Below are 12,723 nucleotides of genomic sequence, written 5' to 3'. Positions count from 1 at the left end.
CCCCCGAAGGTCTGCATTCTAAACACCTTAGCCTCAAACTTGAATTCCTTCTGTCCCCAGGTACAGATCATAAGTTGGTACCACTGCAGCAGTAGTGGGTAGTTTCATGCATCTTTTAGACTACAGTGCCTAGTTGTTTGGTCAAACAGTAGCCTAGGTGCTGCAGTAAAAGAATCTTTTGAGGCAGGCATAGTAGCACACACCTTTAATCCCAGCACTGAGAGGCAGAGCTAGCTCTGTGTGAGTTGTGTGTGAGTTCCAGGACAGTCAGGGCTACACAGAGAAACCCTATCTCAAAAAACAAAAACAAAACAGAAGAAGAGGAGAATCTTTTAGGTGTGACTAATATTTGAATCCATGACTTGGAGGATAGCAGGTGACTCTCCACGTAGGTGGACTTCATCCAATAAAAAAGCAGAGTTTGGGGATGATAATCTTATTCTGATGTTGTTAGGAATTAAGTTTCATTTGTTTTAAAATATCAGATTTTGTCAGTTCTACCAAATAATATGTTTTTCCACATTTTAGCGTACTCTGAATTTGTGAATCTGTTTTAGAATTACTGGAATGTCTAGTTAACAATATTTCCTATCTTGATTTTATGCACAGTTGGTATCATTTTGCTAAAGGATCGTCAGATGCTATGCTAGTCTATAGCTAAAAAATAGTTGGGCTAAAACTTTAAACCCATCTTGTTTACTCCATTAACTACACAAATATTATTAATTCACTTCTCACCTCTATTTAAGATTTAAAAAAATGGGGCCTTGACTGTAGCTCAGTGGTAGAGCATTTGCTTAGCTTGTACACAATCTCCCTTCCCTTCCCTAACAGTAAATCTCCTTTGTACAGAACTGATAAATTTTTTTTAACTAATAGAGATCAGCAAGTGATGACAGTGGAAGATCCGGTCCAAGAAGGGAAGAAAGTTCTGAAACTCAAAACCGAAATGGTAAGATATGTGTCTAGCACACAGACATTTCCTACACTCTTTATGAAGAAACAAGTTCTGGGATGTTAACTTCTCTTAACCTTTGTAGGCTGATAAAGAAAATATTGACAACACAGTTGAAAAGAACTGCATTCCCTTAAAAGCTGATGAAGTCACCAGTTCAGAAATACACAACTTGAAGGATCATATTCAAGCTGGCCAAGCTCAGACTATGACATCAGACCAGGCGTGTCACCTTAAAGACAATAAAAAGGTGCAAGCAACTGCAGAGAAGCCCAAACAGGACGCTAACATGCCGAAAAAGCGAGTGCTTGGCTATTACCACGGTCAGGTTGTGCAGTCTAAGATTAACTCGTTTAGAAAGCTCGCGAATGTCAAAGGAGAGACTCCAGTAGCCACCAAAAAACCTCCCGCTACCATGTCGAAGGCCTCAAAGGCTCAGTCTGCGCCTGGAAACGCCGTCAGCATAAGAGCCTCAAGTGTGACTGCTGCCGCCACGTTTGTAAAAACCAAGTCTGTGAGCTCTACGTCGAGGAACACACTTGTGCGACCACCTGTTAGAAGCCTCCACAGTAACGCCCAGGGCGCTGGGAAACAGGGCCCCGCCAGGACCCTTGCCAATGTTACAGTCAGAAAGGGGCCTCTTGAAAAAGACTCACTGCGATCAGAACGGGTTGTATCTGTTGTCGATACCCGTCCTCAGGACACAAAAAGAGATAAGGCACCGTCAAGAAGCATAGCATCTGAAGGTGTAGCCAGGACTAATTTGTCTAATACCAGACTGATGGAAAAGTCCAAAGCTATTGACCAGCGCAGGTACTCAGTAGCAGGAGCAGCTGTCCATAGGTCAGTTCAGCCCAGAGAAAGCACAGAAGACAGAAAGTAAGTAGATGAAATTCACTTCGTCTTCTCAGTTTTCAATAGAATACCACTTGTGAATTTGGCTTGTAATTAATTTCTTTGAATGTATGGGAATTTCTTTAATTGATTATTTTCTGCCACACAGGCAGCTTTATGTATGGAGTAATAAGTCCAAAAAATTGTGTGTTTAAGTGTAGTTTGCTGGTTGCTTTTGATCTCAGCTGAATGCTAATAACAGCTGAGAGATACCAGTACATTCTTCAGTTCTTTATTTTAGAATGTGTTTGTTTATTTATTATTATTATTATTATTATTTCTCTCACACATTACATCCTGACAGCAGTTTCCCCTCCCTCCACTCCTCCCAATTCCTCTCCCCACCTCCACGCTCCAGACCCATTCCTCCTCCATTTCCCTCCAGAAAAGAGAGGCCTCCCAGGGATGTGTATGGGAGGGCATTGAATCCCCTGGCACTGGAGTTACAGGTGGTAGTGCGCCTCCTGCTGTTGGTGTGAGGAACCAAACCCAGGTCCCCTGCAAGAGCAGTAAGCACTCTTGACCTCTCAGCCATCTCCCGGCTCCCATTCTTGGATTCTGTGAACATACATTTGATCTTGTTATGTCCAGGAGCTCACCTCTGCAAACATTGTATGTCCCACCAGTTTAGAACTATGTGTGGACTTAAAAGTGTTTTTGGTTTGTGTATGGGTGTTTTGCATACGTGTGTGTCTGTGCACCATGTGTGTTCCTGGTGCCCATAGAGACCAGAAGAATGTCAGAGCCCTTGGAACTAGAGTTACTAGTTGTGTGAACCGCCATGGGTGCTGGGAATCACACCAGAGCTCTCTGGAAGAGCAGCAGGTGCTGGTGAGCCTTCTCTCCATCCAGCCCCAGATTTGAACTATATTTACCTACTCCAGTTAGCAGAATGCCATCACTAAAATCAAAGTAACGTTTATATCCTGCTTTTGCTTGTAGAGCTCGGATGACTGAGCGGAGAACTGGCAAAGAAAAAGGGCTAAAAAGGCCTCCTAACTTAATAGCTAATCAGTCTGAGCCACAAGGACAGAACAAAAACCCAACCGGGTCCTTTTGGACTACCATGGCAGAAGAAGATGAACAGAGAGTATTTACTGAGAAAGTAAACAAAACAATTTCGGAATGTCTGAACCTGATTAATAAGAAGGTAGAGTCCATTTTTTTTTTAAAGTATGAATGACTGTTTTACCTGTGTGAGTGAATGTCCGTGTGTGCATGGTGCCTGCAGAGGCTAGAAGAGGGTGTCAGATGCCCTGGAACCGGAGTTACAGATAACTGTGAGCCACCATGTGGGTGCTGGGAACTGAACCCAGGTGCCCGGCAGAGCAGCCAGTGCTCTCAACCTCAGCACTGTCTCTCCAGCCTTCTAAGGTAGGGTCTTCATTTTTGTGCATTTTATAAGTTAGAATTTTTAAAAGATTTGTTTATTATTAATGTTTATGTACTTAAATGAGTTTATGTGTATCACATGTAAGCAGGTGCCAGCAGAGGCTAGAAAGTGCTGGATCCTTGAATCTGGAGGCTCTAGTCAGTTGTGAGCTGCCCAACGCGGGTGCTAGGAACCAGCTCAGGTTCTCAGGTGGAGCATCATCAAGTGCTCTTGGCTGCTGTGCTGTGTGTCCAGCTCCCTCTGTCAACTTTTTATATTGCTCACTGCTTTTGATTATAGTCAGATTATCAGTGGTTTATAGTTTGTAGCTCACATTGTTTTTTCTTCTTTTTGGTTTTTTGATACAGGGTTTCTCTGTAGCTTTGGTGCCAGTCCAGAACTAGCTCTTGTAGACCAGGCTGGCCTCGAACTCCCGGAGATCCGCCTGCCTCTGCCTCCCGAGTGCTGGGATTACAGGCGTGCACTACCACCTCCTGGCTTAGCTCACATATTTTATTTCTTGGTGTTTTAGGGATGTCCAAAAGAAGAAATTTTAGACACATTGAATGACCTGATTAGTAATATTCCAGATGCCAAAAAACTTGTTAAATATTGGATATGTCTTGTACGTTTGGAGCCGATCACAAGTCCTATTGAAAATATTATCTCAATCTATGAGAAGGCCATTCTGGCAGGGGCTCAGGTAAGGTCAGATTTTTACTGCTCTTCGGTTTCACAGTGTAACAATTCAGAGTTATTTTGGAGCACATATGATTTCATATGTAGTAGTGAATATTTAAAGACCAAAAGAGGACCTGGAAATAGGGGTCAGCGGTAGAGGACGGAGACAGGGCTCAGTGTGCAGCAGCAGGAGCGGTGCCGGCTGCAAGGATTTCAACCTTGTAAGACTTCATTTGTGTACCAGGGGTTATAAGACTTTAGAAAATAGATATAAGCTGAACTATAAGCTTAATGAAATTTAGCACTAAATATCCTCCTGTGCATTTCCCATGATGAACCGGGGGACATTCCGTAGTCATGGCGCTGGTAACAGTGATGTACTACAGGCAGAAATTGTAGAGGTCAGAGGGGGCACTGGTGCAGAACTGGGAAACCAGGATCAAAACTGGGCGCGAAATTGAAAACAGAACTGATTATTCTAGAACTGAATTCTGAAACTAGGACTAGGGGCCAGGGCTTCCTTTTACAGTCTTGGGAAGAGCTGCTGCTGCCCGGCAGAGAGTTAAATTTGAACATGTGAAATACGCTGGGTTGACCAACTTAAGGTACTCAGAGACGAGGTACAGGCAGGACCCCACTGGCTTTGAGTAGACGGTAACTAGCCATTGCTCATTGACTGTGTTCTGTCAAGCAAGCATTATTAGTTAGCAAAGGCCTACAAATTAGGGATTTTTTTCTTTTAATGATAAAATTCTGTCCTTTAAGTTCATTTTTCTTACTCTATTAAGTTGAAAAAAATAACCATTTTCAATCTTAACAACAAATGTTTATTTTAAAATTGGAAAAATTTTCACTGTGTCTAATATGTTCTGTTTATATAACCTTATTTTTGACCATGTAAACTTACTTCTTTTTAAAAACATTTTTAAATTTAAGCCTATTGAAGAGATGCGCCAAACAATCATAGATATTCTAACAACGAAGAGTCAAGAAAAAGTTAATTTGGGTAAGTTTTCCTTCACGTGAATTGTAACTTTGCTAAAATCTCCTGATTTTGTTTTCCTTTTCTCTTATTTAGCTTTTCTAAAGTGAGCTCTTCTCCATGTTCTCCCACAGACTATTTTTGAAATTCAGTAGATCTCTAGGGCTGGCGACACTGCGACCTAATCACCAACACAACTGCCTTTTTCTTTTTCCTTTTTTAAAACTGAGGCTGTTTGATGAGATAATCTCTAAAGACCTGTTACCCTGTTAAGTTCTATGATCTGTTCTGTATACTAGAAAGTTTGTATATTTATAAAGTTTCAAAGTTGTAAAGGAAATTAATACACATATTCAGAACACTGTTCCTAGGCACAGTAGTCAGTGCCTGTATTCCCAGTGTGAGCAGAGGCTGAAACTGGAGGATTACATGTTTGAAGCTTGATTATATAGACTCAAACAGCAGCAGCATTAATTTAACGTTCAGAACTCATAAGTCAAGAGCAAAGCTTGAAATAAAGGCAGTGATCTTACTGAACTCTGTTAGGTTTAGTTGTCATAATGTCTGTTAGCTCACAAATGTGAGTGCTCTTGTGTTGGGGCGTAGATGTTCAAAATTGAGACATCATCTTGGTGGATTTTTCCTTTGATAAGTATGAAATGTCCTTTTCCATCTGTTTTGATTAATTTTGGTTTGAAGTCTATTTTGTTGGATATTAGCATAGCTACACCAACTTGCTTCTTAGGTCTGTTTGATTGGAAAATCTTTTTCCAACCCTTTCCTCTGAGGTAATGCCTGTCTTTGTTGTTGAGGTGTGTTTCTTGTGTGCAGCAGGATGGATCCTGTTTCTGTATCCATTCTGTTAGCTTGTGTCTTTTTATTGGTCAGTTGAGTCCATTGATATTGAGAGATATTAATGGCCACTGATTGTTCCTGTTATTATGTTGTTGTTGATGGTGGTGGTTTTGTGTGTGTGTGTGTGTGTGTGTGTGTGTGTGTGTGTGTGTGTGTCCCTTATTTGGATTTTGTTGGTGTGAGATTATTGCCTGTGTTTTCCTGAGTGTTGTTAACTTCCTTGGTTTGGAGTTTTCCTTCTAGTACCTTCTGTAGGGCTAGATTTGTAGATAGATATATTTAAATTTGACTTTGCCATGAAATATCTTATTTTCTTCATCTATGGTGATTGAAAGTTTTGGGATTAGCAGTCTGGGCTGGCATCTGTAGTCTGCCTAAACTACCTGGCCAGTGACCCCCTGACCCAGCTTCTGGGCACTAGCAAATCACTTTAGCTTTCATCTTTCCCTCCCTTCCTTCCTTCCTTCCTTCCTTCCTTCCTTCCTTCCTTCCTTCCTTCCTTCCTTCCTTCCTTCCTTCCTAGTCTATCTTCTCTTGTATTCTTTTGATAGTTCCTATTTTCTTACTTAGATTTTCCATTTCTAGAATTCCCTCAGTTTGTGATCTTTATTGCTTCTATTTTGATTTTCAGGTCTTGAATAGTTTCCTTCCCTGTTTTTTTTTTTTTGTATTCTTTAAGGGATTTATTGATTTCCTCCTATTCTTTGGTTGTCTTCTCCTCAAATTTTTAAAGGGAGTTTTTCATTTCCTCTTCAAAGACCTCTATCATAAAGTTGTTTTTAAGGTCATTTTTTTTTGTGTTGTAAGAATATTCAGGTCTTATCTGGGCGGTAGTGTCACACTCCTTTAATCCCAGCACTCAGGAGGCAGAGGCAGGCGGATCTCTGTGAGTTCAAGGCCAGCCAGGGCTGTTGCACAAAAGGGCCCTGTCTTGCTGTCAAGGGATAGGTGGGCTCTGGTAGTGACACACACTGCCATGGCTGTTGCTGATTGCATTCTTACACTGGAGTCGAGGGATCTGGTTTTGAGATGATTATAAGGCTAGATCCTGATTTCTGAGTTTGTCTCTGTTGGATGGTGTTTCACTCCTTGCTTTCTGTTTCTTCTTTGGTCTTCTAGTCTTTGTGGCCTGGATTTCTGGTGGCTGGCATGACCTCTGACCTAGTAGGGAGTCTCTGTCCTTTGGTGCAGCAGTGGGTCTTTGTTCTTCTGACTAGTAGTATGGCCCTTTTTCTGACTGCTGTGGTCTCCACCTGAGCTGCTGAAGCCTTCTCCTCTGGTTGGTGTGGTCTGCTCTTCCAGCTGGAGTGGGCTATATACCTGGACAGATGAAGTGCGCTAGAGTTGGGAGGGTTGACCTGCTTTCTTGTATTTTCCAGGACCACTACCCATGGGTGGCACCATTCCCTATGGGATGGGCCCAACCACATCAATCATTAATAAGAAAATTCCCCACAGGCTTGTCCACAGACCGGTCTTGGGTGGGCATTTTCTCAACTCAAATTCCCTCTTCCCAAATGACTCTAGCCTGTGTCAAGTAGACGTAAAAGTAGCTAGTCCATTCCTTTTTATAGGTGACAACAACCCTTTGTTCTTACTTCACGTATAAAGTTTATCTAATTTACTAGTTAATTCTTCTTCAACTGTGCCGTGCATGACCCATAATCTTAAGAAATGGGATGGTTTCATTCTTGAATTTGTATTGACAAAGGATATTAAATACTTGTTAAGCCCTAGGCAGCACTCTACATAGGAAAAGTAATGACTGCAGATACAGTTTGCTTCTGTTATTTTGAAATTGCAAGTTTAAATCTTCAAATTTTTCTATAGGAGAAAATACTGAGGAGGCTCATGAAACCAAGGGACATAGCCAGGAAGTAAAAACTGAAGACACAAGTGTCACTGTAGAGCCAGGAGATCCAGGAGTGGAAAATAAGTGTCAGAGGAACGTTCAAGTTTGTGAAAACAGCCAAGACCAAGAAGCAAAGGATTCAACCAACGATTTTACAACCCCTGATTCAAAAACTGAAGCAGGCTGCCTAATTAAATATAATGTATCTTCTACACCATGCTTGCAAAGGTAAAGGTTTAAAATGTAATCTGATTTGTTTTCATAAAGAATGTTAATGCCGGGCTGGAGAAATGGCTCAGAGGTTAAGAGCACTGACTGCTTTTCCAGAGGTCCTGAGTTCAAGTCCCAGCAACCACATGATGGCTCACAACCATCTATGAGATCTGGTTCCCCCTTCTGGCCTGCAGGTGTACATGCAGGCAGAACACTGTATACATAATAAATAAAATCTTTAAAAAAAAGAAAAGAAAAAGAATGTTAATGCCAAGGGTCAGATCCAGAGCCCCGATTGTGGTGGCTCACGTGTGCAGTCACAGCACTGGGGAGACTGTGGCAGTTAGGTTGCTGTGGATTGAAGTCCAGCCTAGACTACCCTGTTTCAGACAAAACACAACAAGAAAGGAAATTATCAAAGAAGTAGAAGGTCATTGGGACAGTTCACTTTTTGGTTACTGTACTTTGTTTTTTCCTACATGATGCTACTTTGCAAAAGCCTGAGCTGGTTTTCCACCGCGGGCCATCTGTCCCACCCTCAGCTTTCCCCAGACATTTGTTTTAAGGATTTATTTTTATGAATATGGGTATGGGTGATTGGCCTGTATATGTATGTATCTTGCACCACATGCATGTAATACCCACAGAAGCCAGAAGAGGGCGGTGGATTCATTCCCCTGGGACTAGAGTCACTAGACAGTTTTAAGCTGCCTGTCTCGCCTGTCTTGTAATGCTGGGATTTGAACCTGGGCCCTTCCCACCAAGCATTTTCAAAAGGAAGACTTTTTTGGGTTTACATTTATCACTGTATTATTAATGACTGTCAGGCTTTTTTAGCTACTCAAGTGTCCTTATGATGCAGATTGCTCACTTCTGGGAACCTGTATCACCTCTCCCTTTCTATAAGACAGTCTGTCTGTCACATGGCTGCCACATAGGAATACACTACGAGAAAAAGTGTAAGATAAACACTTGAACATGTTTTTGAATTTGTGAAATAATTTTGTTTTTCAGTATGAAGAAGATGCAACATGGTAAAAATTCCACATTTAAAGAGCTAAAGTTTCTCACACCGGTGAGACGTTCACGCCGCATTCAGGAGAAGACTTCACAATTGCCGGACATGTTAAAAGACCATGACCCTTCTGTGTCCTCCCTGGAACAGCTGTCTGATTTGGGGGAGGATGCTTTCGTTTGCCGCCCTAACGCAGCGCTGTACCCTCTGTTCTCTGAGACTGACCTAGCGGGGCAGAAACAGTGCTCCTGAGCCAGGAGGGTTGTGTTATTCCTGTGGTGGTTCTCGTATGCAGGTCTGAAGCCGTCCATATGCCCACGTACAATACAGTGAACTTCCTAAGCTTGTTTATTGTTTTTAAAATAGGTTAGCTTCTTCACTTCACTAATTACTTACAGTAATGAAACATAACCAGAAAATGGACTTTATTTAAATTTATATTTTACATTGACTTTTTACCTAATATGTTTATAATAAATATCTGTATAATGTTCTTTTTTTTTTTTCTGTATAATGTTCTAATGACATCTTATTTATTGTCTGACTTAGTTAATGCTGGAACTGACTTTAGGATCCTACTATGGGGCTACAGTCTGCTGCAATATGCATTTATTTCAACAACTACATTATGTGGGTTCAGAGTGTGGTCCCAATTGAGCACTGCCCTAACAAGGCAAGGTTGTGGATCCAATCCCTAGCACTGCAGGAACAAATTCTTTGGCCACAGTAACCGGATTTAAACTTTGCCTTTGAAATACACTGCTAAATTTGCATTTGCATTACTTACTCCATGTGTGTGTGTGTGTGTGTGTGTGTGTGTGTGTGTGTGTGATGAAATGCCTGACAGAAACAAAGGAGAGTTTATTCTGTTTTGAGTGCCGTTCACCAGGCCGAGGAAGGCACGGTAGAGGAACGAGCCTGTCCGCTGCAGAGGGTAGAGGGTACTACTTACACAGTGGTGGGTAAACCGAGGGCAGGTGTGACCTTCACAGGCGCTCTTGTTACCTGCTCATCAGCCTTCCAGACAGTGCCTGAGGCTGGGGATCAGGCATTCTAAACCTGCTTACTGGGGATAATTCAGATTCAGAAATGGGTGATGCCTGGGGACCAAAGCTTCATGCGTGCTAGGCAGGTACTGTGTGGATGAGCCACATGCTCACCACCTGTTCTTGACCTCTGATGTTAACCTCTGCATCTAGACCTGGGTCTCCCCCACAGCCGGTTCACATCACGCCTACCTTTCACAGGGCAGTTTTTTTTGGTTTTTGTTTTTTTTTAGATTTATTTTTATGTGCATGAGTGTTTTGCCTGCTATATCTGCTATATCTCTGTGTACCACAGGAGTGCAGAAGCCAGAAGAAGGCGTGGGCCCTTCTGAGATGGGAGTAACAGGTTGTGAGCTGCCATGTGGGACCTGAGGATTGAATCTGGGTCTGTCCTTTTCTTCGGGCATTTTCAAAATCAAGACATTTTGGTTGTCAAGGTAGTGGTTCACACATTTAACTCCATCATAGGTGGCAGATCTGTGGTCTCCAGGCCAGTCTGGTCTTCACAGTTAAACCCTATTTCAGAAAGTAAAAAGACTGGGAGATGGGGTTGTGCATACTGCTGTCAGCTTGGGTACAGGGGCCAGAGATACTGACCACCACTACCACAGCCTCAGTGAAGAATAGAGTCCCAGATGTCAACAGTGCTCAGGGGCCCTGATCTGGATTCCGCTCCTCTCTCCTCGGTGCCGTTTAAGGACTGGCCCGATAAAGTGATGGATTCCGAGGTTGTCAGAGGTCATCGTTCCTCTTGACTCTTGCGCTGTCGCGGCTTGTTCATTGGCTTCACTTACAGGTCTTTGGGTGTTCTCCCCATTGCGACCCTTCCAGAACAGCGTTAGAAACAATAGGTTGCCAGCATCCTAGTGGCTATGAATTTGAAGAGCAAAAGAAGTAATTCGTGCCAGGCGGTGGTGGCTCATGCCACCTAGCACTCGGGAGGCAGAGGCAGGCGGATCTCTGTGAGTTCGAGGCCAGCTTGGTCTATAGAGCGAGTTCCAGGATAGGCTCTGAAAGCTACACAGAGAAACCCTGTCTCAGGGGGAAAAGTGTAATTTGTATAATATACTTAATATATCCAAAATATAGTAGCATATAATCATTGTTAGAATTATTAGGAATAGTTTGACATTGTGTGTTGTTGCTGTCTTTGAAGTCTTAACATGTACTCATACCAGTCATTTTTCAAAGTACGCACACTGGGTCAGCAAGATGGTTTAATGGGTAAATGTGCTTGCCAATTTTAGCAGCTTCACATGGTGCCTCCACATCCCGGGACAACCAGAATCTTTTTTATTTTTTTTAATTTTAATTTTTTTTTTCGAGACAGGGTTTCTCTGTGGCTTTGGAGCCTGTCGTGGAACTAGCTCTGTAGACCAGGCTGGTCTCGAACTCACAGAGATCCGCCTGCCTCTGCCTCCTGAGTGCTGGGATTAAAGGCGTGAGCCACCACTGCCCAGCGACAACCAGAATCTTAATGACTTTTTACTATGTAAGGGAAGAAATACACAGATTTCAGAGTGGAACCTGATTTTCTTATTCTATTTTCACTTTTTCCAAGGTCATACAATAAATGCTAGAAGCGTTGTTCCTGTGAAATTTGTGTTTGTGGGCCGTCCGCCTAATCTGGAGCAATAACTCAAATTACTGTTGGTACCACCCCAAAATGTTAGCACGATTCTACTGCAAGGTGGCGCAACAGCTTTAAAACTGCTCCTGCAGGGCCGGGCTACTGTGTGAACAACGCCTGGGGCCGGAACTAAATCCCTATCCTCCGCTCCTTAACTGGAAACACGCCCCGCCCCCGCCCCCAAGCCCCGCCCTCGGTGCCGCCCACACAGCCCCGCCCAATGCCGGTACCCGGGATGAAGCGACGCGCGCCGCTGGGAAGTGGGTGAGGAGCGCGGTTCGGTCCAGCAGCGGTGGAGAGAGGAGTGGCTGGGGCCTCTCGGCGGGGTCCTAAGCCACCGGTAGGCGCACGCCCGCTGCGGGGCGACGGGGAAACGTGCACACAGCGCTCCGCCGCGGTCGATTGCGCGCCGGGGTCGCGGGTCTCGGAGCGCGCATGCGCGCCGGCGATCTGCTCTTGCAGCGAGTGGTTCTTTTCAGAGGAAAGAATGGGTCTCCAGGATGTGTGCCTTGGGACTGCTGCCTAAACCGCCTGGCCAGTGACCCCCTGACCCTGCTTCTGGGCAACAGCAAATCACTTTAGCTTTCTCTTTTTTTTTTTTTAATTTACTTTCTTTATTAAACGCTTATTTGGTTATAAACATGGGAAGGAACCAACCCACTTTTCGCCACACCCAGTGCATTCAGGCCTGCGTTTATGGCTGTAGTGTAGATATCAAGCACATAGAGATTAAAAGTACAAAAGTGGTCTCAGCCAAGGAAAGTCGTTTTCAGTCTTATAGGTTAAAGTCCTCAAGCACCAGAAATAGAAAAACTGCAATTGAAACCAGAGACCAGTTAAGCTCCGAGGACTTGGTTGTTTTTGTGTAGGTTTTTGGGCTCGGGTAGTGGTGTGAGGTTTTTGTAGCCCGGACTGGCCTGGGACTCGCTGTGTAGACAGGTTAAACTCCGACTTACCATCATTGGCTCCTGTGTATGACTGACCAACTTCTGCCTCCCGAGTGTCGTAGGCTTGTGATTTGTGCCTGAGTGTGTTCAACTACCTCACTTCTGGAAACAGAAGTTATATGGAGGGAGGATTTATTGCTATAATCTTCTGATAAGTCTGTGATAGAAAGCAACCTGGAAGACTTAGTATATTTGTTGGGTTGGTTTTGAGATAGTGTCTCACCGTGTACCCCTGGCTGGCCTGGAACCCATGGTGAATATCTTCTACCCCAGCTACAGAC

General features: G+C 43.5%; 2 protein-coding genes across 6 annotated transcripts in view; both read left to right on the top strand.

The window, feature by feature from the left end:
- Ckap2 (cytoskeleton associated protein 2) overlaps nucleotides 1-9,271 on the top strand; it is a 17,363-nt gene extending 8,092 nt beyond the window's left edge. For both annotated transcript variants that reach the window (XM_005362410.3, XM_013351988.2), the window contains exons 3-9: nucleotides 880-952; nucleotides 1,041-1,834; nucleotides 2,792-2,999; nucleotides 3,754-3,924; nucleotides 4,839-4,908; nucleotides 7,570-7,819; nucleotides 8,819-9,271. In XM_005362410.3, the coding sequence (XP_005362467.1) occupies nucleotides 880-952; nucleotides 1,041-1,834; nucleotides 2,792-2,999; nucleotides 3,754-3,924; nucleotides 4,839-4,908; nucleotides 7,570-7,819; nucleotides 8,819-9,071 (1,819 nt within the window). In that variant the 3' untranslated portion in view covers nucleotides 9,072-9,271. The remainder of the gene's footprint in view (nucleotides 1-879; nucleotides 953-1,040; nucleotides 1,835-2,791; nucleotides 3,000-3,753; nucleotides 3,925-4,838; nucleotides 4,909-7,569; nucleotides 7,820-8,818) is intronic.
- A 2,442-nt stretch (nucleotides 9,272-11,713) lies between these two features.
- Nucleotides 11,714-12,723, top strand: part of Nek3 (NIMA related kinase 3) — a 17,897-nt gene continuing 16,887 nt past the window's right edge. For 3 of the 4 annotated variants that reach the window (XM_026786875.1, XM_026786874.1, XM_026786873.1), the window contains exon 1: nucleotides 11,714-11,835. The gene's annotated coding sequence lies outside the window, so the exon portion shown is untranslated. The remainder of the gene's footprint in view (nucleotides 11,836-12,723) is intronic. The other variant, XM_013351989.2, reaches the window with a different exon arrangement.

Source organism: Microtus ochrogaster, linkage group LG7_11 (genome assembly GCF_000317375.1).
Source record: "Microtus ochrogaster isolate Prairie Vole_2 linkage group LG7_11, MicOch1.0, whole genome shotgun sequence".
Classification (NCBI taxonomy): domain Eukaryota; kingdom Metazoa; phylum Chordata; class Mammalia; order Rodentia; family Cricetidae; genus Microtus; species Microtus ochrogaster.
Note: the sequence above shows the minus strand (reverse complement) of the source record. Positions and strands in the feature narration are given on the sequence as shown.